Below are 27,996 nucleotides of genomic sequence, written 5' to 3' on the forward strand. Positions count from 1 at the left end.
GTGGGAGGAGCTTCCAAGCCTCAAATGGAAATTTTTTTTTTTTGTTCTTTGTTTTTGTCCTTTTTGTCCGTGTGTGTTCGCCGTACATCAGTCTCCGTCCTTTCTTTTCCAACAGCTGATTTCAGTGCAATGCATCATGGAACGATCGATCGCTAAGAGAGGGTGTGACACTACGAGTGTGTGTGTATGTGTATATGTGTATGTGTGTGTCTGTGTCCTGTTGTCATGGAAACATGCTGCGGGGTTAGCGCTCCAGCAGCTGGGGGTGGTGCCGTGTTGCATCGTGGGGAATCTGTCTGTCCGTCTCTTTAGCTGGTGTCCATGGACTCCATGTTGGCGGAGCTGGAGTCCCTCTGGATGGAGTCGAAGATGGCCGCCAGCTCCTGATTGGACGAGATCTGGGACTGGAACTCCGACATCAGCGGCGACTTCTCCGCCTCGGGGATCGTCAGCAGCGCCACAACGGCTCGCATCGCCGACCGCTTCAGCTCGTCCTGCTTCTCGAACTCCTGCTTCACCGAGTTCGCCTTCACCTGCGGAGAGGAGACGCTTTTACTCGACTGACCACAAATTTATTATTTTTTATTTTCATATTTAGTCTCCTGAAATCGTTACGGTTGTTACCGGACAGGAATGAGTTAATTCACATGGAAATGGCCGTGGAAGAACTCAGATCTAGGGACGAGTGTGATTAGACGTGTAACCCATTAAACATCCGCCCCCTCACTAGTCGGCACCAGAAATATTAGCCGGTTAAACCAATTTGTGTTTTATTCACGTACAATGCCGCTTAAATTTCATGCAGCTGCCCGCCACTAGTGGGTGCTACAGAGCCGTCAGACAGCAGTCCAGGCAGTTCAGGAGGTTTCAGACTGGATCTGTAAATCGCTCACATGACCTGATAATCTGGACAAAACATCGGCATTGAACGTCTCAGACCAGACTGTCTGGAGGGTGAAGAGGAGATAACTCAAAACTCTGCAGTCTGAGCGCAGCTTTATAACTGTTTCACAGGCTGGGTGGTTCCACTCCACGACTGACATGTGATACTGGTGCAGCATGTGTGTGAAGCGTGTAGTGTGTGTGTACCTTGGTGGTGCAGGTGGCTCTCAGTGGTTCCACCAGTCTGTCCAGTCTCTGCAGGACAGCACTGGGACACAGAGACGACAGCCTGGCCAGCATCAGGAACGTCAGCATCTGAAAACAACAGGACGTTAACACTTACTGGGGAAACACGGCCATTGTCAGAGTGCATACATGTCGTTCACATGGTCTAAGACGGTCCAAAAACATAAGTCTCTCTTTGAGATAAAACAAAGTTAAAGACACTGACGGTTCATTTCTGCCACCTGACAGACAGAACAATTCATTAATGAATCCAGACACTAATCAATAGATGAAACAATAATGAACCAATCAGCCCTGATGCTCTGCAACAGCCAGTCTGTGCTCTGATAGATGTTTGTATCGATTCAAAGTGTTGCATCCATCTTTCCTCCATTATAATCAATACTTCTGAAACTGGAAGGACCCAGGTCTCACTGAAGCAGCAGCAGAGCTACACTGCTCTGAACTTATGTTCTCAAAGCAAACTGAACACGTTTGGGTGAAATAAAACAAAGTAAATTAAAGTTTAACATTTAATAGACAAAACAATTCAATAAAGAAAATAATCAATAGATTAATCAATAATGAAAAGACATTCTGAACACTGGTCTTTGTTTTGATGACGTTTGTGTCAGCTGAAAATTCCTCATATTTAAAATCAGTAAAAAGGCCCGACATCAGTAATGCTGCTCCTACGACTAGAAATAGTTGTGTTGTGTTGTGTTGTGTTGTGTTGTGGTATAGCGTGGTTTGTCATGTCGTGGAGTGTCTTGGTTTGTCGTGTCATGAAGTGTCGTGGTGTATCATGTGTGGTGTGGTGTTGTGTTGTGTTGTGTTGTGTTGTGGTATAGCGTGGTTTGTCATGTCGTGGAGTGTCGTGGTGTGTCGTGGAGTGTCGTGGTGTGTCGTAGAGTGTCGTGGTGTGTCGTAGAGTGTCGTGGTGTGTCGTGGTTTGTCGTAGAGTGTCGTGGAGTGGTGTGTCGTGGAGTGTCGTGGTGCGTCGTGGAGTGTCGTGGAGTGTCGTAGAGTGTCGTGGTTTGTCGTAGAGTGTCGTGGAGTGGTGTGTCGTGGAGTGTCGTAGAGTGTCGTGGAGTGTCGTGGTGTGTCGTGGTTTGTCGTAGAGTGTCGTGGTGTGTCGTGGTGTGTCGTAGAGTGTCGTGGAGTGTCGTAGAGTGTCGTGGTGTGTCGTGGTGTGTCGTAGAGTGTCGTGGAGTGGTGTGTCGTGGAGTGTCGTGGTGTGTCGTAGAGTGTCGTGGTGTGTCGTGGTTTGTCGTAGAGTGTCATGGTGTGTCGTGGTGTGTCGTAGAGTGTCATGGTGTGTCGTGGTTTGTCGTGGTGTGTCGCGGTTTGTCATAGAGTGTCGTGGCGTGTCGTGGTGTGTCATGTCGTGGAGTGTCGTGGTGTGGCGTGTCGTGTCGTGGTGTGTCGTGTCATGGTGTGGCGTGTCGTGGTGTGGCGTGTCATGGTGTGGCGTGTCATGGTGTGGCGTGTCGTGGTGTGTCATGTCGTGGAGTGTCGTAGAGTGTCGTAGAGTGTCGTGGTGTGTCGTGGAGTGTCGTAGAGTGTCGTGGTGTGTCATGGTTTGTCGTAGAGTGTCGTGGTTTGTCGTGGTGTGTCGTAGAGTGTCGTGGTTTGTCGTAGAGTGCCATGGTTTGTCGTGGTGTGTCGCGGTTTGTCGTAGAGTGTCGTGATGTGTCATGTCGTGGTGTGGTGTGGCGTGTCGTGGTGTGTCATGGTGTGTCGTGTCGTGTCATGGTTTGTCGTGTCGTGGTGTGTCGTGGAGTGTCGTAGAGTGTCGTAGAGTGTCGTAGAGTGTTGTGGTGTGTCGTGGAGTGCCGTAGAGTGTCGTGGAGTGTCGTAGAGTGTCGTGGTGTGTCGTGGTTTGTCGTAGAGTGTCGCGGTTTGTCGTGGTGTGTCGTGGTTTGTCGTGGTGTGTCGTGGTGTGTCACGGTGTGTCGTGGTGTGTCGTGGTGTGTCACGGTTTGTCGTAGAGTGTCGTGGTGTGTCGTGGTGTGTCGTGTCGCGGTTTGTCGTGTCATGGCGTGTCGTGGCGTGGCGTGTCATGGTGTGTCGTGTCGTGGCGTGTCGTGTCATGGTGTGTCGTGTCGTGGTGTGTCATGGTTTGTCGTGGAGTGTCGTGTCGTGGTGTGTCGTGTCATGGTGTGTCATGTCGTGGTGTGACGTGTCATGGTGTGTCGTGTCGTGTCGTGGTGTGTCGTGTCATGCTGTGTCGTGTCGTGGTTTGTTGTTGAGTGTCGTGTTGTGGTTTGTCGTGGTGTGTCGTGGCGTGGCGTGGCGTGTCATGGTGTCGTGTTGTGGTGTGTCCTGTCATGGTGTGTCGTGTCGTGGTGTGTCGTGTCATGGTGTGTCGTGTCATGGTGTGTCGTGTCGTGGTGTGTCCTGTCATGGTGTGTCGTGTCATGGTGTGTCGTGTCATGGTGTGTCGTGTCGTGGTGTGTCGTGTCGTGGGGTGTCCTGTCATGGTGTGTCGTGTCATGGTGTGTCGTGTCGTGGTGTGTCGTGTCGTGGTGTGTCGTGTCGTGGTGTGTCGTGTCATGGTGTGTCGTGTCGTGGTGTGTCGTGTCGTGGTGTGTCGTGTCGTGTCATGGTGTGTCGTGTCATGGTGTGTTGTGGTGTGTCATCTCATGGTGTGTCGTGTCATGGTGTGTCGTGTCGTGTGTTGCGTCGTGGTGCAGTGAGACCTTGATGTCGTAGTGGTCCTTGAGGCCGTCCTCTACGTGGTTGAGAAAGGTGAAAATGTCGAGTCGGTCCAGGCAGCTGTCCAGCAGAGTGTACATGCACTCGAACGCAGCCTTCCTCAAGTCCAACCCGTCATCCACTGTGTGTTTGAACGGACCCATCTCCACCTGCACACACACACACACACACAGGGTCACACACGTGCCGATCAAAACAGAACCAACACCTGGACCTGCTGACGTGTCTCAGTGACGTGTTCGGACCTCTCTGATCAGCTCCTTCCTGACTTTGGTCTCGTTGTACAGCTGTGGTAAAACTGAGTCCAGCAGCTCTCGGATCAGACTGGGTTTGTTGTGGGCCGCAGAGTTAAACGTTACCAAGGCAACACGACGCACGTTCAGGTCCGGGTCCTCCAGCGTCTTCAGGAAATCACCTGAGGAGAATCAGTGATTCAGAGATCAGAGCTGCACCCTGACTGAAATAATCGCTAAACCAATTAAAATGTTCCTGATTAACTCATCACTTGGTGAGAGATCAATAAAATAAATGTTCACCTATGCAGTTCTTCAGCAGCGGGTCGATGGGCTGTGGCTGGTCGGAGATGGTGAACTTTACCGCTGTTACCACGGAGCTCCGGGCGTACGATGAACCTTCATATAAACACACACACACAGATCAGTAATCAATGAATCAATATGTGAAATCAATCATCAGATGACAGCGTCAGCAGCTGTTTCATCTACAACTACTGGTTTATTCTGACCCTGTAAACCAATGAGATTCAGGCTGAGGAGACAGAGACAGTCTGATTGGCTCAGAGGAGCAGAGGGGCGGGGCTTAGCATAATGTTAAATGCTCCTATTGGTCGGAGGTTTTTATCTTCATTACAGCTAAAGAGTCACTGTTTAACAATCAATAGGGCTTATTGATCGATCAGCTGATGATAAACTGCCTTTGATCAGCTGACAACACACAAGAGGATCATGGTTATTGATTATTCATTCAATAACTGATCAAATCAATGCAAATCAATTCAATCAATTAGTTTGGTGCCAATATAAAGATTAACAGATACTTACTGATCTCGTAAATCGTGTTAATTCCTGAGAGAGGTTATCTTATTATTGATTACCTGACAGCAGGGTTTATTGGTAGCTGATCAGAGTATTGATTACCTGACAGCAAGGTTTATTGGTACCTGATCAGAGTATTGATTACCTGACAGCAGGGTTTATTGGTACCTGATCAGAGTATTGATTACCTGAGAGCAGGGTTTATTGGTACCTGATCAGAGTACTGATTACCTGACAGCAGGTATCCTTTGAGGCGGGGCAGCAGGGTTTCAGGGTCGATGAGCGTCAGTTTGCCGAGACACTCGGCCACCACGTTCCTGGTTCCTTCCTCCTGACACTCGCAGTGTTTGAGCAGCAGAGACCAAACTGACTCCACGTACGGCTTCAGTCCGGACACCGACGCCGAACCTGCACACAGACACACACACGCACACACGTTAAAGCCAAAGAAGACACACACACACAGATTTATCCACAAAGTATCTGAGCTGCTCTTCTCACTGATGATCTCTTTGAGCGAGTGCAGCAGCAGGTACTGTCTCTTAGAGGAGGAGATCTCCTGCAGGACGAAGGGCAGGTACTCTGGAAGATTCCCCACGGCGATACTGCCGAGCGCATAGGAGGCCGCTGACTTCACCTGAGGCAGAGAGAGGCAGGTTAATGTCGACCAGCATGTAACTAAACTAGGATTTGGTAGCAGTTGTTGTGATTCCTTCTGTTGTGGCACAAAACCCCTCGAGACTGAAGTCACCTCGGCAATTATTCATCCATAATTTGTTTGGTAAATAAAATATGATTTTCACAATCCTAAATCGCACAGTGACATCTCTGATACGAACTTTTAATGTGAAAAGTCCAGGATGTGAAAGGCACTTCCTGGTCAGACAGGCAGGTGTTACCTCTTCACTGGAGGAGGAGAAAGCGTCCAGGATGACTGTCTTCAGCTCTGGTTGGCTGCTCAGGTCCACATGGTGTCCCACCTCGCCCAATGAGAGCAGAGCGAGCAGTCTGATGGAGTCTGTGGAGCGGCTGTTCTTCACATCCTGTCAGTCAGGGACAACAAACAAAAACTTTATTTAAACCTGCTCTAGGAAAAAAAAAAAGATTATTCCGATTATTAAATAGTTGCAGATGAATTTTCTGCTCGTTGAATCGTTGCCGCTCTAAAGTTCACCTGGATGAACTGTCCGACCACAGCAGGTCCCTCGTTGGGACAGGCTCGGGTCAGAGCGGCGACACACTTGGCGATGGAGCAGTAGGCCTGTTTGTGAGGCAGAGCAGCGCTCTGGGAGTAAACGGGACCCGTCAGCATCCTCAGCAGGTCCATGTAACCAAGACCAGGAGTCTCCGTGGCCACCAGAGCCTGAACACACACACACACACACACACACACACACATTAAAGTCTCAGGCTGTTTTCATCAACAGGTCTGTCTGTTCTCTGACACACTGTGACTCTGTACCTGGTAGAAGTCCAGCATGGCGGCGAGCGCTCCACCCTGCAGCAGCGGGGATCGAACCAGTGCGATGAGCTGCTGCAGGATGTTCCCTCCGCTCAGTTGACCCAGTGAGGACGGGTGAGTCACCGCCAGCGTGGACAGGAAGCTCAGCGCCATCTGTGACACGTGCATGTCGCTCTCCGAGATGAGAGGAGGCAGCTCAGCCAGCACGGCGTCCACCATGACGGGCGTCACCGCAGAGCTGAAGCACAGACACATTCACATGGTGTTACTGACAGAGGGGAGTGGGCGGAGCTGACGGCTCTGAGTGACAAGTGTGCGACGTGTGTGTGTGTGTTACCTGTAGTTTCTGAGCAGGATGTCCAGAGCAGCCAGCGTGCAGAGCTTCAGGGCTCGCTGGTTCTTGCGGAGGAAGGAGGCGAGGATGGGAACGGCGTCGGGGAGAACCGGCCTCAGGTCAATTTTCAGCGGAGAGCCGGCAATCAGTGTCAGAGCTGCAAAACAAACACAATCAGGACTGCGGTAGAAAATAACTCCACTTCAAACTCTTCATGACAGAAAACCTCTGGAGAGTCTAATTTAAGACAGTCTTTTTATTTTTATATCCATGAATCAGCGTTTCACATTCCTGCCGCCACAATTAAAAATAAAAGGCCGTGTCATCAACAATGTTTATTAAAACTCACTTTGACGTAACAGTCGACACCTGCTGTGTCTTCACTCACAGCTACAACCCTCACCGTACAATAAAACACACACACACACACACACAGCCTCTGTTCATACTGTTCATTTATATTTAATATTATTATCAACGTGTTGTGAGATCTGAACATAAAGCACACAGACGTGTCGCACAGTTTTATCCAGATAGGACCTGAGGTGAGTTTCAGAGACAGCATGATTGTACACAAATTAGATTTTAAAGACACAAATCAGCCTGAGGTGGTGCATGAGTTGTGTGAAAAATAAATGGCTACCCCGCGGCTTCATGTATCTGCTTTACAGAACGCACAGAGACGAGAGAACAAGGGAAGACTGGAGGGAAAGAACAGAGAGAACTGAAGCCTCTGGAGCCGAACACAAACACACAGACGGTGCCGTTTCATAACGCCGCAGAGACATCAGAGCCGCCGGAAAATTACCAAAAGGCTGCTGAGATCAGGGCGGGGCTTACCTTTCACCGTCGTGAGTCTGGTGATCTCATTCTTGAGGCGCTCTAAGAAGATCAGCAACGTTCCAGGAAGTTCAGCGGGCAGCCGGTCACCTACACAACCACACGGGAACGTGAGAACGTGAGTCATAAAAACACGAAGCTGCGTCATCACAGCGCTGTGACGGGCAGACGGTGGTTACCTAGGTTGCAGATGATCTGTCCCATGCAGGAGATGGCTCGCTCTTTCACTTCCTGGTCGATGTCAGCGGCTTTCAGGCGTTTGATTGTACAGGTGAACAGGTCGTTGATGTAGGGGGAGGGGTCGAAGCTGTCGGAGCCCTCTGATTGGCTGTCCAGAGGTCGGATCACCTGGAGGGGAGGAACAGGAGTAGAATCAGCTGCTTCACATAAAGAGGCTCAAGAGGTTACGGAGGTTGCAGGTTCGACTCCCACCTTGACGAGCTGCTGAGTGACGAGCAGAGCCTCGGAGGTGATCTTGTAAAAGGGGTCTCCCACGCACGCCACCACGGGCGGGACGAGGGCGGGGACGTGAGCGTGGAAGGCGTGAGCGGGGTGTGTGACCATGATGACGTGGAGGCAGGCCAAGGCGTCGATTTTTAGGTTGGAGCTGCTCGACTTATCGTTCAGAGAGAAGATGATACCTGAAACACAAAGATACTGCCGTTACTGATACGACAGCACTGAAATGACCTCTGTGTCAAAGGGACAGCCGGCAGGACAGGATGTGACCTTTTGATGACGTTTTATGTGTGCGACCCAACGCTGGGAGATTTAAAAAGCAGCTAGAAGCAGTTAGCAGCTAACTCAAAGAACAACAGCGACCAAATATGTCCACAAACTGGGAAAACAATGAGGTCCAGGAGCTGATTACCCTCCGAGCAGAGGACGAGATCAGCCGCCACATAACAGGGACGCTAAATGATTGTTATTGACATGTGATGTCATTGTTGTTGTTTGATGCGTACGGTATATGTCACACAAGAGGCCAAAGCTGTTGTGTTACATGTCACGCCTCTTGTTTCCAGGATGCTGACATGCCGTCTGAAATCACACACTGATGCTCTTATTTCAACTGATTTCTATAATTCACGAGGACAGAATCCAAAATATTGTCACCTCTGGTTTGGCAGGAACCAGTCGGCTCAGAGCTGAGAGGCACAGACAAGATAGTAGTCGTAGTACTTGTACTTCTAATGGCTGTGAAGCATTACCTGGTATTAGTACTGGAATGTGGGAGGTCAGGGCTCCTGGGAGGACGTTCACCAGCTCAGTCAACATGTTGAAACAACACTGACGAGTTTTGACACTTTTCTCCTTCAGCTGCTTGTGAAGAGCTTTCACTATCATGGGGACCTGCGCAGGACGAGAGACATGAGTACAGTGAGCGAGAGAGGAAACCACCGCCACCGCCACCACATGCTCTCTGTGGCCGACGGTGCCGGATGCTGTTGAGGGTTTCCTGTCACCATGACAACAGGAAATAGCCAACTGAAAACAACAGTGACATCTACTGCACAAAGACAACACTGCAAGAAACTTCAGTCTGACTCACAGAGAAATACTGCTCTGAATAATTTAGGGCTCCAGAGATTATTTTTATGAACAATTAATCTGACAAAGTGTCTGAAATTCTTCCCAAATCCAAGTGGACGTCTTCAAACATCACCTGGCTCTGCAGCATGGTGAGCGGCGTGTCTCCCTGCTCCATGGCGTCTGGATCAGCCAACCAGCTCTGAGCCGGTCGGGTCTGTTTAAGCAGCGACAGGTAGGCGTGGAAAACATCCGCCTTCACATTCTCCTCCCTCTCCTACACACATACGCACACACACACACACACACACACACACACACACACACACAGGCAGCTCCAGTCAGATTAAAGTGTATGGATTACATACGCCAGAGGAGTCGGGAAAAAACCCAAATGCATCAGGATACAATTTTATTTATTTGAACAGACCGTTAAACAGGTGTCACAGACAGACAGAATCCTCCCGCTGGAGACTGAGGGAACATTTTGTCCTCAAGCAACTCTGGGGAAACTGTTTTCATTATAAAAAAATCAGGAACATTTCAAACGCTTCTTTATATTCGTATTCATAATCAATACGCCACAGTAATATAAATAACCAGCACCAATTCATCAGTCAATGAGAATGTGTGTGTGTGGGCGGGGCATAAGCACATACAGCCAGCAGCAGCAGCGACCCACCGTCTGACACCGGCACACCGTGCGGACAGAAACAGAGGGCTCGGCAGGGACGGAGCACCTGCTGCAGCAAGCCAACACGCCATCTGTGGTCATTTTGACTTGACCCGCAGACTTCACTACAAGCTGATTGGCTGTTGAAACAGGTGACGTGCTTTAAAACCAGCTGCCGGCCATTTGACCAGCTGAGTGTCAGGTGACACCATCAGCCAGCTTGAGTCGAGCTCAGACTGGCCAGTTCACACCGCTTTAACTGTTCTCTGCAACGTTCTTAAACGGTTTTGTCTCGTCACAAATCTTTGGTCTGAACTGGACTTAAAGGTGCGGACACACCAAACCGACATCAAAGAACTAGCGGCGACGAAAGCCAACTGGTGCGTCGTCTACGTCGCCTCACGTCGCCCTGTGCCAGTCGCATTTGAACACACTACACGGACTACATCCGACGGCCAAGTAGCACGTACGTTCTGCGCCTGCGTGAGAGAGAGCGGAGTGAGAGAGTGGTACATCCTGTCAGCCGAGGGGTTTCCTATCTGTGCAGCCGAGCACCGCAGCACCTCCACGGACTATTACATCCAGACGGTCCCGGTGTTTCCTTCGCAGGCTCCACTTCACTCAGCTGCCCGATAAACCTGCTGCTTCTTCCCACTTTAACCTGAATAACAAACCAGGGCTCGGTGCTCCGGTTGGATCCAAACGGAGAGCCGGGGCTAGCTCAGAGACTAGCGGAGGCTAACTGGCTGTGCTTCCCTCCGGTCACGCTGCGGCTAACGCTCCACTAGCCGCTCCCAGCTAGCTCCGGTTTGTTATTCAGGTTAAAGCGTGAAGAAGCAGCGGGTCTGTGGGGCAGCTGAGTGAAGTGGAGCCTGAGGAGGAAGCACCGGTTAGCCCCGGTTTCGCTACAGGGGCGAGGAAATAAAACCTGAACAGCCAATCAGTGATCTCTCTCACCAACAAGCTCCGCCGCCGATTCAACCTGCTCAATCTGCCGAAAAGCTGCTGACGCCGAAGTGCCGACGGTACGGGACACACCACAAAAACTAGGCTGACAGACGCTCACTGATGGCCCGACTTTGGTCGACAGCCGACCGTCGGCTTGGTGTGTCAGGACCTTAAGACGTCACGATCAACCCTGAAGGCTGCTGTGCCTCTGATGGGCAAAGACGAACAGACTGGAGCTGCGTGTCAAACATCAGGCAACAGAATTTACTGACGCTGTAATAAACATCACAATCCGCTACACTGAAGTGACGTTCTGATGTCAGTAACCGTAGTTATGGGATGGAACTGAGAACTGCAAGGAAAGGAGGAAGGTGTGAGACGTGACCAGATCATCATAGTTTATAAATATGACAGTGACGATACAAACATCTCATAAACCAGACGTATGTGAAGCAGAGCCACTGACGCATTAGATGCTTCATATGAGTCAGACGTCCACTGAGTAGAGACTTCAGTCTGCAGTGTCGTTCATACAGAGAGCTGTACAGTAACGCTGCGCTTCATGATTAAAGAAAGTTTGGTTTGTTTCCTCTTCATCGTGATGATTGACACGTCTGGGTGATGCCACCGAATACGTTTCTACACACAGTGATGCAACGCTGACACACTGACCTCGTCCTCTACACCGTTGATTCCGCTGTTCTACACAACTCAGCTGACGGGGAAACTGCAGGTAGGTTGTCCAGCTCCAGAGTTTCATTTGCACTCGCCACAGTGCGACTGACTCACACCTTGTTGGGCTAATATCAGCACATGATACTCACAGTGTAAGGCTATGAGTTTCTGGGTAGAACTTTTACTTGTGAACTTTTAATCTACATTATGTGCAACAATCTACATATCGTGTAGAGAGAGGAGAGGAGGTGATGAAGGAGGTGATGAAGCAGTGAGCAGAGTGTGACGGTACCTTGAAGCGACAGACGAGTGCAGGAGAGACGGAACGATAAAACTCTGGCAGCATCTCATGACGAGTTGAAACGACGGCGTCCAGACACTTGGCGGCCGCCCGTCGGACCTTCCAGCTCATGTCGTCATCATCGCTGTACTCATCGTCGCTGCCTGGACACACAGAGAGACCGGCTGTCATCACCCAACGTCACAGGGTGGAGAACTACAACCTGAAGACTGTTTTTTAAAGTTCAAGATCCCGAGAACATATTCGATCGATCAGCTCCTCACTGTGCGTGTTGGATGAAACTTTAGTCACACACGGCTTCTTTTAAGTCAGTACCTTGGTAGTCTTCGTCGTTCTGCTCAGCGTCCATGGCGTTGTCGTCCTCGTCTTCATCGTCAAAGTTGTAGTTGGGGTCGTAGGTCAGGTAGCGCAGGCAGATGGAGATGACCGTGGGAACATGGGGGTAAACTTCTTTAGGACACCTGAAGCAGCAAATACAAGTTAAAGCAAGAACAATGAGTGTATAAAGGTGCGTTAGCAGTGTTACTGCGTGTGTTACCTCCTGACGAAGGACTCAAAGGCCTGGATGCAGTACTCTCTGAGCTCGTCATCGTCAACGTTACAAAACTTCACTACCAGAGGAATGATCTTCTCCAGATACTCGCCTAAAAGAAACAGACAGCAGATCAGAGACAGTTTGTAAAAAGACGTCCTGGATTAAATACTTTTTATGTCCAGATATATTTTGGTCTCGTCAGACTCACCGATCCTGTGTCCCGCCTGTCTGCTGATGGCGGCCGTGCACTGGATGTACGTCCTGGTGGTCGACATGTTGTCGTTCCTCCCCAGCTCAGTCAGAAGGTGCTCGATCAGATCAATGAAGACCAGATTGCCACAGGACATGACCAGGTGACCCAGAGCCATGATGGTCCTCTGAAACAGGCACACAACAACACAGGAACATGACGACATGATGGAGATACACACTGGCTCCTGAGGTGATGGAGGGCAGCGAGACGAAGGGGAGCTGTACCTTTCTGACAGCCAGTCTGGGGGAGGTGAGCTGAGGGAGCAGACAGCTGAGGATGGAGGGATGGAAATTCACCAGCAGACCTCCCTGTCTGCAGAGAGACGCACAGGAGGAACGTTAACTGTAGTCCATTTGATTCAACACAAAACTACAAGAACCACATCATCACATGGAGCAGAGCTGCAGCTTAATACACGTTTTATTATATAGAGTCAGACTCAACAACACCATCATCATCAACATAAACACTAGGGCTGTAAATCGACATTAACTTTTGATTTCATCCTTTGAAATCGCAGAGCTTCTGACTATCTACGCTCCCAGTCGTGACCTGAGAGCCTCAAGCCTGCCCTCACTAGTCGTCCCTCGGTTAAGGCTGGTAACTGAATGTCACCGGGCTTTTGCCATCGAGGCCCTGAGGCTCTGGAGTTCTCTGCCGGAGGAAGAACAGGCCTGCTAGCACATTTCTCATTTTGAAACCATTGATTAAAACATACTTTAGTAAGAAAACTTTCCCTTTAAATGCTCGTACTTTTTATTGGTATTATTATTAATGTGCAGCAACACTTCAAAGACAACACAGTGAAGCTTACTGTTAGCCTGCAGCTGCATTTTGAGACACAGTCGCAGATGACAGGTAAAGGTAAAGGTAAAGGTAAAGTTCCACTGACTGTCACACACCTGAATGTGTGAAATTTGTTCTCCGCATTTGACCCATCCCCTGAGGGAGCGGTGAGCAGCAGCGGTGCCGCGCTCGGGAATCATGTGGTGATCTAACCCCCCAATTCCAACCCCTGATGCTGAGTGCCAAGCAGGGAGGCAATGGGTCCCATTTTTATAGTCTTTGGTATGACCCGGCCGGGGATCGAACCCACGACCTCCCAGTCTCAGGGCGGACACTCTACCACAAGGCCACTGAGCTGGTATCAGAGAAAATAACTGACTTATAAAATTCTCCTGCTTCATTTAAATCAGTGGCAGGGCAACAATTTACCTTCCCCTAAGTTATGTGTACAACGAACATGTTATTGACAGGAAAAACTCCTCTACACATAGGCACCATACGCCACCAAATACAGCAGGATATATTTGACTCTTTTTGAATTTGTGTTTAACGGTTTGTGCAGCTGACGGTGAAATAGGTTACTGTAATTTATTACAACTCAAATACATTATTTAAATGTGACCATGTGGCCTTAGTGTGGTACAATTAAATAACATGACAGTTATGTTAAAATTTAAAGACGTTTATAAATGTAAATTACAGGAAACATCGTAAACCAACGATCTGTTGGTCTTTAAGCAGGGGCGATTGCTCTGAGACAACAAGGGAGGCTGAACTTCCCTTAAAATTTCATAGGCGGGAGAGGACGCTCGGTGTACGCATGATGATTGGAGGAACTGTCTAAAAGGCTGAACCCCTTTGTGACTGACATGCTTTGGAAATACACACCAGCATCGGCGAGTGGAGTCTTCTGACAGAGTGCTGTCCGGAGTTCCTTATTTCCATAAGTGATATAGCTCATTTTCACTGTTAAACCCATCTGAAAATGTCTGAGGTGTCTGTTCAGGGGTTAAAGCAAGAAAAAATTTTGTGCCTGAAATGTGGAGCACGGAAGATTTGTGTGCCTGAAATCTTTTCCGGAGCGGGGGGGGGGGGGGCTTGGTGTTGCGGTCACAAAATGAAGAAATAGAAATGTATGTGTTGCAAAGGAACGTGTTTATGATCAAAACGAACAAAAAGATTATAGCTTTAGTCGTTACTTTTCAGATTAAACTTTTATAGCATAATGAGTTTATAAATAAAGATTAAACTTTCAGTGGTGACCAGACTTTTTGACTTATAGCTCCTGCATCTCTTTTTTGCCTTGGTGCTATTTATTATTAGAAGCTAAATTATTTAGGCTGTTTGCAAAATTGTATTGCGCTTGATGTGAATTAAACAGGCAGTTACGTCGAAATTTTGCCTCTGGGCAAGCATGTCATCATTGACATGGATCATATAACGTTGTGGTGGTGACTTTAAAACCTCAGCATAGAGGATTTTTATTGCAATTTTCATTTCTGTCCGGTTTCTGTTACCTTACCTTCAAAATTACCGCTGGCTTACCGGAGCCTCTCCCACTCCATCTGTGCTCTGTGTCTCAATGTGACATGATGTGAAAGCATGCACAGGCGTCAGTGTTGATTGGCTATCACTTGTGCCGTGTAACCAATCAGAGGGGGCTGTAGGCGGGACATTGTTACAAAGCCCAGTGCAGTGGGGACTGCGGCAGGGAGGGAGACGGCTGTGTCAGAGCCAAAGGAGCGAGTTTTATAATACATTTATTTGATCGATTACTGATGAAAAACGTCCGATGCCGATTACGGTAAACAGTAGGTTGTGTTTACTCACACACTGTGCGCCTAAATCATTTTCCCGGTTCGCACATATATATATATTTAGGGGCAAATGTGAGTGAAACACTCGCACTGTAGAGCACTTCTGCCCGTGCCGGACAGAAACTTCGCCACGCCGGAAATCCGGCGCTGTGCCGGAGAACTTTAACCCCTGGTGTGTTGCTGTGGTTCTATGGCATGAGTGTGGTTGAAAAATGGCTTCAGTTAAATGTTCCTTTTATAAGTTACTGCTTCGCTACAGTAAGTTTTATGATGTAAACTTAAAGTGAGCTTCCCCTGTTTGAAAGACCAGCAGCCGCCACTGTCTTTATGGCATAGTGCTGAAAAATAAAGTTAAAATACAAAACTGAATCCAATCTTGGATGTGAAGAATCATGATAATCCTTGTAAATGCTGCTGTTATCAGACGGCACCCTAAAAACAGCACGATGCCTCTGCCTTCATCAGCAGTGTTATTTTGATTAACTACAAATTAGCAGCTTTCTACCAGTCAAACACAGGAACCTCAGACGGAGCAGAGAGCCAGGCTTCACGTTGATTTTTCTATATCTAAAGCACCAGTTGTTGTCTTTAAGATTTATAATAATTCATAATAAATAATTCTGAAAATTTGACACCGAACATTAAACCTTATTCTATAGACAATGATGTAATGGACAGACAGACAGACAGACAGACAGGAAATGTACCTGCAGAGCATGTCAGCCATGATGTCGAGCGCCTCCAGCTGGACAGACACGTCTTCCTGTTTGGCGATGGCGCTCGTCAGTCGGCCCGTTATCTTCTTACAAACACTGGCAGCCAGAGCAGAGCCTGAAAGACACAGTCAGGTGTTCATCATCCAGGAATTTGTCTTTTTTAACTCTAAACCAACTCTAAACTAACGAGGTGACAACATCAGTATCACTAACGAGCACCGGAGGCGAGCTGTAATATTCTAACAGTAGCAGGTAGCATTTGTTGTGTTTGTACCACTGGAGGCAGGCGGTAACTCTCCGATGACAGTTTTGAGTCCGATGGAGGAAATGTCTCGGAGCTGTTCTTTGTCCGACAGCATGTTGGTGCACAGAGTGTCCACGATCGTCTCCACCTGGTACTCCTTCACCTTACTGACCAGGGGCCCCAGGCTGAAGAAAACAAACGCATCCACAGTTAACGAGACGCACAGTGAGGCGGTAACACAAATTTATATAAATACAAAACTGTGTTTTCACCATTTGACGGCCAGATTCTGAACCTCTCCGTTCTTGTCTTCCAACAGTTTGAGAATCATCCTCACCACCTGTCGACCAATACATCAATCAATCAATCAATACAAAACTCTCACTGAGTCAACCTGACTGGTTGTTAACAAAGAGATCAAACAATTTTAAACTGGTTTGAACCAGTATGAACTGACCTTCCTCTCGCTGTCGTCGTCCAGTTTGATTGAATCTTTTTGTAGCTCCGTCATCAGGTCGTTAGTGGCCATAAACCTGGAGAGAGAAACAGAAATTAATTACTCAATCAAATAATTCATCAAACTTGACTTTGTTACTCACGAACGGAGAACCCAGCTTAATGTGAGCGACTGTAGACTGTGTGTAATTAATCACAGGTGCAGGTCGGGTCGCAGGACTTAAATTAACAGTTGCAGCTTTGACTAAAGGTGCGGACACACCAAATTGACATCAAAGAACTAGCGGCGACGAAAGCCAACTGTTGGGTCATCTACGTCGCCTCACGTCGCCCTGTGTCAGTTGCATTTGAACACACTACACGGACTACATCCGACGGCCAAGTAGGACGTACGTTCTGCGCCTGCGTGAGAGAGAGCAGAGTGAGAGAGTGGTACATCCTGTCAGCCGAGGGGTTTCCTATCTGTGCAGCCGAGCACCGCAGCACCTCCACGGACTATTACATCCAGACGGTCCCGGTGTTTCCTCCGCAGGCTCCACTTCACTCAGCTGCCCGATAAACCCGCTGCTTCTTCCCACTTTAACCTGAATAACAAACCAGGGCTCGGTGCTCCGGTTGGATCCAAACGGAGAGCCGGGGCTAGCTCAGAGACTAGCGGAGGCTAACTGGCTGTGCTTCCCTCCGGTCATGCTGCGGCTAATGCTCCGCTAGCCGCTCCCAGCTAGCTCCGGTTTGTTATTCAGGTTAAAGTGTGAAGAAGCAGCGGGTCTGTGGGGCAGCTGAGTGAAGTGGAGCCTGAGGAGGAAGCACCGGTTAGCCCCGGTTTCACTACAGGCAGATTCACTCGCTACAGGGGCGAGGAAATAAAACCTGAACAGCCAGTCAGAGTGATCTCTCTCACCGACAAGCTCCGCCACTGATTCAACATGCTCAATCGGCTGAAAAGCCGCCGCTGCCGAAGTGCCGACGGTGCGTGACACACTGCAAAAACTAGGCTGACAGACGCTCACTGATGGCCCGACTTTAGTCGACGGCCGACCGTCGGCTTGGTGTGTCAGGGTGTTTAGACTAGGGCCATTATAGCCATTAGAGAATAATGTTAACACTTATATTTTCATCACTAATAAAATGCAGGGAATATGTTGTTTTACTTAGAAATGATGTCTTTGTGTTACTTTTTGCACTATAACCTACCTCTGTTAAATTGGCAATAATAAGAAGAACTCTGGTGCTGTGAACATACATGTGAATGTCTTAATTCATACAGACTTTGCATGATTATTTTATTTCCCAGAGGTTTACTGCCTTTCTGCACATCATATTTTTGATTTATTTTGTGCTCAAATTGTTCATATGCTGCTTGTTCCACACAATTTCTGATAATAAAAGTATTTGAAAAAAGTAAAATGTTCTTCCTTCAATTTATATCTTTGTAACGAGTGTTTGAACTATATTTAAGCCATCAAAAGCAGGTATTTCGGGGTTTTTTAATTGAAAAACGTAAAAATTTAATCAGCCGACATATCTGATTTTTTTATTCCATAATATCAGAATCTTCATCGGCCCCAAAAAATCCATATCGGTCAGGCTCTACTTTAGACATAATGACGGGTAACTGGTTGGTTCTGGTACTGAGCTTTACAGGTACGGGCAGGTGTAGGTTTCTTAAACATGGACCACTGCAGGACTCTGATGTGTTTCTTGTGTATTTCTATTATTAAATTTGGGGGTATGACGTCCACCAGGAAGCACTGCACACAACGTTTAGCAAACCACAATGTAAAGAAAGAAGTGGAGGAAGCCAGGAAACAGAAATCAATTTCCCCTCAGTGACAGTGTGAACAAAACTACATCAATGATGACGAGAGGGGAAATTAAATATATTAAATGTCCTGAAAAGGAATTTAGTTTCCTCTGTTCGGCTGAAGATGAAGCTTTTCTGTTCTGTGCATCAACAAATCTGGAAGATGATTTCAGGAAGCTAAGAAATAAAATCCTTCAGCCACCTTCAGGTCTTTGATGCTGCTGTTCTCCTCTTTGACAACACTTTACAGGACGCTGCCATCTTGTTTAGGTTTTGGCCGCGCAGAGAAGAACGATTAAAACGTGCAGTGACGATAACGCAACATACAATTAATTAATGAAATCATACAGCAGCTATCGACTGATGCATTTGATTAGTGGAGCCTCTCGGACGCAGTCTGAGAGCTTGAAATATGACTCCACTTACTGCAGCTACTTTTATGCTATTAGCTTTCAGTGAACCAACATATTAAGTGTTTCGTGCCCACGTACTGACCTCCACCTAAAGAGCGTTTACACACAGGGTCAGAGAGACTTCTGTCCACAGGACGGTGAAGCTTATGTTCAAGATGACATTTAATCTGTTTCAGATCACCTGCAGGATGATGATATTAATGTCTTGATCAAATATTTTGCTGCAGCTCTGAGACCTTTAATAAAGAGTCATATCCTCTGAGACCACATTCAACCCAATGTTTGTATTTTCCTCCGCTGCCTGCACACACTCAAATTAGAGAAGTAATTTGGACGTGTTTGACAGCTGAAAGATGGTGTGAATTCAGCAGCGGGGACGTATCACCTAAAAGGAGAGTGTAATTATCTCTCCTGCCGAGTATCTGCAGTATTAAAGCACTCAGATCAGGACTGAAGCGACTCTCTTCTTCTACAGGGTCAGCAGCGACGGGAGCGAAACACTGACAAGTCTCACAATTTCACGGATATCTCGTACTGAGAGTGCTGCTGTCACATGTGATGAAACTGATTAGTTGTGCTGCCAACGGTGGCTGTGATTGTCCTCGAGAAGCTTTTCACAAGAGGCTGCTTGGCTCTGAATTTTATCTGTTAAACGGTTGCGAGGGACTAAATCGTCTGATCCTTTACCTCCGCTTTAATACTCATTTCTATATTCACGAGGAACACGCTGACACCGAGGCCAGGCGAGGAGCGATGGGGGGAATATTGATGAGGCTGTTTTCTAATATCAGAATACAACACACTAACTCAATATTTAGAGTGCAGTTGCGCCATTGTGGTTCGATAGGGACGTCTCGAGACGATGTGAGGACGTCGAAGAAATGGAAGAGTTATTATTGATGGACAGAAGAAAAATATCAATATAACAGCTGAATGCAAACTTGTCAGTAGTAGTGATATCACATAATCTGTCCATTCATCGCCTGGTGTGTAAAAGCAAAGAACAATAATGACAAAAACACAATTTCTCACAATCACAATATCCTGAAAACCAACAAAAATCTCCCAAAAATGCCAAAATATTCACCACAAAGACAGAAAAAACAGCAACATGATTTCTGAGGAACTGCAACTAATGATTATTTCAATTGTTTATTAATCTGTTGATTATTTTCTCAACTAACTGATTGGTTGTTTGGTCTTGTTTCCCACAGCCCAACATGACGTCCTCTAATGTCCTGTTTTGTCCACAACCCAAAGATATTGAGTTTACTGTCACGGAGGAAGAAACCAGAAGATATTCACATTTAAAGGGATACCTCGCTGATTTTCAACCAGCTTTGTATCAAAACATTGTGGGTAGTATGTGATAAATGAACTGTGTAACCTTCCCTCCACCTCGCCCTTCTTCGCTGGCTCTCGGGCTGTTCCTCCAACTACAGCCCGTGCTTCCACATTCTTGTATCGCGAGCCACCGCGGACACAAAGCGTATAGTCGTGGATCAAGAGACAGACCCGCTGTTTTTCTTAAACTTTCTTAAAAATACGATCAAACAGTAAAACTAGACAGAGCTGATCAAATAAAAATCAAGATTACGTTACTGTGTTGCTTTATAAACATATTTTAGTGCCCTGTTTAGCTGTAATAGCGAGAGCTTGTGAACAGGAAGTGGGCGCCATATTGTTTCCTGCACAGCAAAAACGGAGGCTGAAAAAAATTAGATTGTTGTTGTGTTGTCGATTTCTCACCTACAATGTTTTTAGAAACATATTTTAGTTTACTGTTTAACCGTAGTGAGATTGTTTCTCGTCAGCCAGCCGCCATTTCTTTAAACGAAGGTGTTCGCCTTATGCTGTGATCCATTTACACTACTACGAGCAGTGAGACTCAAGATGTCGTAAAATGTCGTAACTTCCTGTTTAAATTGGAGATATGCATCCCCTTTTGCGTCTGTACCATTTACGACCTAAACAAAGATAGATGCCTCCAAGAAAGCAGTTGTCGCTATAGTAGTGGAGCTTTTATTATTAGCAACACTGCAAGCTACTTTCACCAACACCAACGGATAAACAACACATACAAGACATTCCACGTACAACAACACATCATAAAGCACTCCCATAAGGCATTATGATGTGTACGAGTTCTTAAAAAGACGACTCAAATTTGCTAAACAGTATAAATAATAGTAAAGAGCAGAGCCACTAATGGTAAATATGGGGCGCAGCCATCTTTGCTTTCGTCAGTCTTTCGAAACTTGTAGTCGTCTGAGTTTGTATGAGACTGCTACTGGTAGAACCGCCTCAAAGAGGCGTGTCATGTTGTGTCGCTGCATAATTTTGCGCAGCTTCCTGTCTTTCCTACCGTCTTACTAGCGGTAAGATCTATATGGAACGCACCATTACTTCACCCACCAGAGGGAGTGTTTATAGGTCTGATGCAGTGTAGTGCATTCTGGTAGTTGTAGGTTTTCTCCCTCTTGAGCAAAAGCATCAATTTTCGAAAGTATTTGCATCTTTCTGCTGCAGGGACGTCCTAGTTTAATTAAACAGCCATCTTTCCAGCAGTGAAACACTTCTTCAAGAAGCTGGAATCACAGAATTTAGATTTTTCCTTTTTTTAAAAAATTACTCAAATTGATTATTTGATCATCAGATTAGTTGGCGATCGAAAAAATAGTTAAGTACTAATTGATTAATGATAGCAGCTCGAAATGTGGCCAGAGAATATTTGGCATTGATGCTTAATAGATTACTTTAAGTGATAGTTAATTTGTTGATTGCTTCAGGTCTGTCTCCAAAACAAACTAAAGCCTAGATTTAGACTTAAGACTAGTGTTGTCATGAGAACCGATACTTCGGTACGAAGTCGATGCCAACACGCAAAAATATACATCGGTACCTGTTTGTTTTTTTTTTTCAGTACCGTAAGTACCGGATATAACTTTGCCCTCAGCGGGCCGTGACGATTCCTTTTGGAACTGACGGGGGCAGTATACGCGCGTCAGTCTGTGCCAAGGACTAGCGCCAAAGAAGAAGCCTGTTCTCCATCATCTTTGCTAGAAACAATGGCTTCTACAAGTGCCAGAGCTTAGATTGGGCCCAAAAAATCCAGCCCGACTCCACCCGAGCCCGTACATGTTCTGTCCGAGCCCGTCCCGTCCCTTTAACTGTAATTACGAGCCTGATTTAAATGCGACATTTTTTTTAAGGATACGAATGTGGACATTGAAGGCTGACTCTCGTCTTTCTTTCCATGGCAAGCCTTCGTCATGTGCCTCTTAAGTGTCAAGGTCCCCGTCTTTTTGCTGTCATATACCAGCATCGTGTTGCACCGTTGATCACTCACATGTGCGCGGCCAGTGGCGCCGTCAAGGGGGGGAAATTAAGGTCGGGTCAGGTTTGGGCTCGGGCAGAGAATCTAAGCTCTAACAAGTGCTGCTGGAGCCACAACACCTCGGCTTGTCCAAAAGTCAGGCAGTCAGAGTCGTGTGTGGACATATTTTGCATTTGAGGCAGATGAATGTGGAGTAATTGTAAACTTGCAAAAACCAGTGTGCAAACGGTGCCTCCGAAGTTTCCAGACCAAAACAGGAAACACTTCAAACCTGGCTACACACTTAAAAGACAGGCACCCTGACTTGTTTAAAGAATTCAAGGTGAGTGAGTTTCTGTTTTTTGATTTTTATCGTGGTATCGAATGAGTATCGAGAATCATGGAAATTCTCTGGTGTCGTGATAAGCCTAGTCCGCACCAAACAATCTATAAAGTCATATTAAAACAAGATTATCAAAATCTTTGTCAACTAATTTTCTGTCACTTGATTAATCGCTTCAATTCCCACATGTATATTAATCACTGACATCAACTGATATTGATAAACCAGACAAACCTGATCTATATTCAATAACAGAGCGCAGAAAGAAGGTAAAACCACACAACACATTTCTTTAACCCGTCGACATACAAACACACCAGATAAATCACAGCTGGTACACTGACATCATCATCATCATAATCATCATCATCACATCAGTGGAGTGTCACCATGTACATTTACTCAAGTACTGTGCTTAGTACTTGTACTTTACTTAAGTATTTTCTTCTCGTGCCACTTCATACTTTTACTCCACCACATCTCAGAGAGACATATTGTTCTTCTTACTGCTCTACATTTGTCTTCAGTGACTTTGCAAATGAAGATTTTTGCATATAAAAACATTTTGTTATGAACAGTTAATACACGTCCTGCTGAAACTATTAGTCCATTCATCAATTAGTGGATTGACAGGAAATTAATGTGAAACTGTTTTGATGGTTGAAGTCGTAATAACTGTAATTAGAGCTGTCTGCATTAACGTGTGAAAATAACATTATTTTTTGTTAATCGAGTTAATTGCGTGCTGCTATTTTGTCTCTTCGACACACCCTCACTTGTAGCCAAGCTGCCACAGCTGTGATGGAAGATAAGTCACCACTGGGCTCTTGGACGTCTCCTTTCACTTCAAAAAACTCCCAGATGCAGCGTGGGAAATGAACTTTTTTGTCCCTCTGCCACTGCAGTTGGTGGTTTACAAAATCTACAAGCCACTCAAAAAATTACCATAGCTTTTTGGCTGGTGAATGAAGCAAATCTAGCAGGTGCAGCTAATCAGACTGATATCAGTGGGCAACCACATCGCCAGAGACGGCAAAGCACTATTCTGTAGTGTGGGAATCGCCACAGACCTGTGGAGGAAAGTTGTTAACTACAGCGCTTTCTAAATGGGTGGAGACTGACTGCAGAGGAGTCAATACTCGGGTCTAAGGGACGTCCTCAGGTTGGCATGTAGTGACCAGTCATGTCTTACTGTCAGGGGGAACAAAGTTGCATTGATTTGATTCCTCACCAAAACACTCTGGTAAGAATTGCTTCACCTCGTTAATATGGACGTCAAAACTGCTTTAAAATGCAAAGAAATGGAATTTCAAATGTGCGCTAAAAATGTGATTAATCCCAATTAACTTCTGAAATTCAGCGATGAATTATGATTTTCAGAAACTGTCACGTGACAGCCCTATTCTAATATGTTAGTAATAATGTAATGAATACTAATTGCTGACTAACTGTGATAGACTGTGTTACCTTCTCCAGTCTGGCGCTCCGAACCATAGCTGGGAGACACTGGTTTTCTGTAGATTATCTTTACAGCTTGGCTTGTTGCTGTAACTAGCTCTAGGAGTCCAGACCAACTCTGCTTGAAGAATGAGGATGCAGAACTGACGTCCGTGCAGAAGCACATTTATTTCTCCTCTACAGCAGGAAAACATAACATAACGCAGGGCCTTCTCACAGAGACTATGCTGTAACTGGAGCTAAACACTGTAAACAGACTGCAACCACCCGCAGCATGAACAGTAATAGTTTCACGGTGCGTTCCCGTCCGTACACTCTATACGCCGCTTCACACGGCCACTGTCTTAAAGTGAAGGGCCGGCCGGTAACAACTGTGAATGTGACAAGAAATGGCGTGAGACCGGGTTTGGCAACAGGTCAGTAGCCTATGAGCTCCGTTCTGTTAACACGCCGCGTTGGTTAAATGGCCCGTTCAGTTGGTATTCAGCTAACTTGGGCTTTACTGGTATAATGCAATAGCACCACCCAGCGGTGAAACCTGTGTACACGTTTACACGAAAAAAATTACCCACTCTAAACGAGAGAGAGAGAGAGAGAGAGAGAGAGAGAGAGAGAGAGAGAGAGAGAGAGAGAGAGTAGCTGTGTTCAAAACCGTCCACTCACTCACTATTCCCTATTTCGTGTTTACTATATAGTGCACTACATGGGGAACGACTGAACGAGATTTCGGACACGAACTGAAATTTTCTGAACGCTGTTGCGTCAGTAGCTGCACCGCATACTCCTGTGACGCAAGTGGACGTGCCGAGCATCATGTAAACAAACCGGGCGCTTAGAGGATGATCGAACTGTATGGTGGTTGTAATTTTTGTCAATAAATTGTTGAAATGTCAATGTTGTGGACGTTTGGTTTTGTCAGCTACAGTTGTGTGTCTGCATTGTGAGCTGTAATAGCCCACGATAGTGCACGAGCTACAAGCTACCTGGCTTGTGCGAGCTAAGTGGCTATTGTTAGCTCGTGAGCTAATGTTACCGGCTAGCATCCTATTCGTTTCTTTTCTTTTTGTGTATTAAAATAATGATTCCGGTGATTGTTTGGATGCTGCTGACCCAAGTCCTGCTCCTCAGGCAAAGACGGAGGCGAAGACAAACTTATCTTTGGCGTTTAAGGCGCCTTTTGTTGATTCGCCAACGTCAACTGGTAAATAGCCTAAAAAAATCTAAGCTAACATGCTAGCTAATATAAGCAAACTATTGGCTTGTTGCGCCTTTCTTCTTCTCTTGTGGCAAAAGACAACCGCACTGCATTGTGGTATACGGGAGTAAATGTAGGGTACATCGTTTGTTCACTCACATTTGCTGTGCATTGTGGGTATTTTATAGTCCACCATATAGTGAATGAAATTAACCGCGGAGAATTCGAACAACACGACAAAATGGCGAACACACTATATAGTGCACTATATCCGTGATAGGGAGGGATTTCGAACACAGCTAGTGTGTGAGAGAGAGAATATGTGTGTGTTATCTTCATTTTTGAAGAGTGCACTTTATTTCCCTGGAAAATGTGAGTGTTTCCATTTGTAAATAAAAGATGGAAGTAAATATTTTGTTTACTTGATTTAATTGATATTATTTTTAGCCACTGACTGAGAAAAAAAATCTATCCTGTATGGGAAAAAAGCATTGATAATCGTTGTAATCTCAGCACCCTGAATCAATAATCGAATCGAATCGTGAGGTACCTTAGATGCCCCTAGTTAATAGTTCAAACTGAGCTCCGCCTCAACTCCAGCTCCAACAGTAAAATCCTGGTTTTACATTAATGCACGAGTCAGAGTCATCTAATGAGATCAGATATAACTGTATACAAAGAAGATATTTTTTTTATTATATAAATCATAAACATGGCAAACACAAATTTAACTTTTGGTAGCTACTAAAATAACAAAACTAACTGCTTGTTCAGTCAGCTGGATACACGCTGCTGCAATAACAATGAGGTGAGGTAAACACACTGAACACTGTCAGCATCTGTTTTATGTAATGAGCCAAAGTTTTCCTTTGGGGAGTGGGGACATCATTTACAGTTGAGAAAAGGTAATAAAGCGTAATATATGTTGCTGTAACACTCAGCATATCGCAAACATTTCATATCTGCAAAATAACCCCGCTGGCACTGAACGTCAATATGATATTATGATATGATTTAAGTTGGACTGAAAATCAGGTCCACCAAAGTTAGAGGTCCACCTTCTTTACAGCACAGTGCTGTGATGTGTGTGTGCAGCAGCATCATGTTACGACACTAGGGCTGCAACGGTGTCAGCTTTTCACAGTACGATAACTGTTTCAGAAAATATTGCAGTCTCACAGTATTACACAACTTTAATCATCAGTCAGAATGACCTTTAAAGGAGGGGTTGAATAAATGATTTATTATTACTGTAACTGAGACTCGAAACCATTTTTTTTAATTGAAGTTTGTGTAAAAATTCTCCTCTTTGACAACAACTAATATAAACGGGAGATTCTCCGACCAGCTGCAGTTTTATTTTCAATATCGTAGATATACACGGGCACCAAGTATTGATTATTTTAATTATATATATATATTTGACACTGCAGATACTAATGAAACTTTTGGTAGCCTACTAGAATAATAACATCTTATTTTTTCAGTTCCCTGGGTACATTTAATGCAATAAAAATGACTGTAGTGAGATGAACAGACTGAAAACTTTATCTTAGTATATGAAACAGTTGCTGACAAAGTTTTCCTTCAGGGATGTATTTTAGCGCAATATTCAACATGTCACAACACAATCGCAGTGTTATTATATCGTGACTCAAGTGTAGTGATAATATCGTGGGGCTTCTGGTGATTCACAACACTTTTGTATGTGTTGACATTTTTATATTTTTGCAGACGAATTCTGCATCAGCCAGTTTTGGTTTCTTAAATACACAACGTAAGCCCAACAAAACAGTGACATCATCGGTTGTCACTGCTCTACATCAAACTGATGTTGGGATCACCTGACGTCACAACCTAAATTCAACCAAACATGAGTGTGTGAGCATGTTGGTGTCCAGCTGAGAGTGTTGTATCTGACCTATAATGGTGATAAGATCATTTCAGGGGCCTCACACCTTCAGCAGTCACAGGGGTCAGTTTTATACTTTGAGTACTTTAACTACATCACACTAACACACTGTCACTGCAGGGACGTTTTAATGCAGTACTTGTACTTGTAACAGAGTACTCTCACTGGGTGCCATCAGTACTTTATTGAACACCGCTGCATCCCAGTCTGTTTACATGATCTTACCTGAGACACCAATGCTACCACCACACCCCCAGAGCATCAGAGCTCGTTAGCCCACACGACACACCAACGTACCACCACCACTGGTCTGCTCCTCACTCCAACTGGGACCAGTTAGCTCCCATGCTAACTGCTCATTTAAATCCACAGACACGCACCGTTGAGAATTCACACACAAAACGATAGCTGACATCACGCTAGCTTGCGGTATGACAGAAGTTAGTGTGCTAGCCGGCTAACAGGCAAGCTAACTGCTAACTGGCGCTGTTAACCTGCGAGTCAGTTGTCAGGTTAGCATCACTTGCACCGTGTTAGCTTGCTAACCAGCTAGCACCGCTGTAGCTGGAGAGGTTGTCAAATCAAACGCTAACGAACACTGTTAGCTAACTAGCTGGCTAGCGATGTGACGATGATCAGACAGGTGGCAGGCTAGCTGTTAGCATGACAGCCCGCAGGCCTGGCTGAGCAGCCGTTAGCTCCGTGTCTAACATGGAGGAAGGAGCGGGCTGAGGTCATAACGTGAGCCCCGCAGACAGGTCTCTGTGCCGGGGTGTGAGTTTACCTGAAATCCTTGTCGCTGGAGGTCATTTTCTCCAGCAGGTTGGAGATGTGGTACGAGGCGCTCGCCATGTCGGGTGCTGTTAGCTGTTAGCCTCCTGCTAGCGCTCAGTGTGTGAGAGACTGTCCGTGTGTCTGTCTTGTCTCTGGCAGTCTGTCTCACGGTGCTGGTCGTCAGGTTCCTGGAGGTAAAGTGTGTGTGTGTATGTGTGTGTGTGTGTGTGTGTGTCTGCTGCTGCTGCCGCCTTTCTCTCTTGCTACAGCGACTGTCGCATCCCGGGGCGCGGAGTTTGGTTTGTTTGAATGGGGCTCCCGTTCTCTCTGC

The 27,996-nt window shown here is 46.2% G+C and overlaps 1 protein-coding gene across 1 annotated transcript; it reads right to left on the minus strand.

Moving 5' to 3' along the window:
• On the minus strand, positions 1-27,996 carry cand1 (cullin-associated and neddylation-dissociated 1). Its single transcript, XM_033614886.2, has 26 exons — positions 27,676-27,996; positions 16,452-16,527; positions 16,267-16,334; positions 16,025-16,179; positions 15,742-15,865; positions 12,656-12,743; positions 12,387-12,555; positions 12,182-12,287; positions 11,959-12,104; positions 11,635-11,786; positions 9,183-9,323; positions 8,728-8,869; positions 7,949-8,157; positions 7,696-7,864; positions 7,517-7,606; positions 6,680-6,833; positions 6,343-6,580; positions 6,055-6,243; positions 5,780-5,923; positions 5,382-5,517; positions 5,112-5,288; positions 4,362-4,457; positions 4,071-4,240; positions 3,810-3,974; positions 1,090-1,197; positions 1-533 (listed from the first exon to the last, which is right to left on the minus strand). Exons 1-26 carry the CDS (start codon positions 27,741-27,743, stop codon positions 309-311), a joined length of 3,705 nt encoding a protein of 1,234 aa, XP_033470777.2. The 5' UTR covers positions 27,744-27,996; the 3' UTR covers positions 1-308.

Source organism: Epinephelus lanceolatus, chromosome 23 (genome assembly GCF_041903045.1).
Source record: "Epinephelus lanceolatus isolate andai-2023 chromosome 23, ASM4190304v1, whole genome shotgun sequence".
NCBI classification, from domain to species: Eukaryota; Metazoa; Chordata; class Actinopteri; order Perciformes; family Serranidae; genus Epinephelus; species Epinephelus lanceolatus.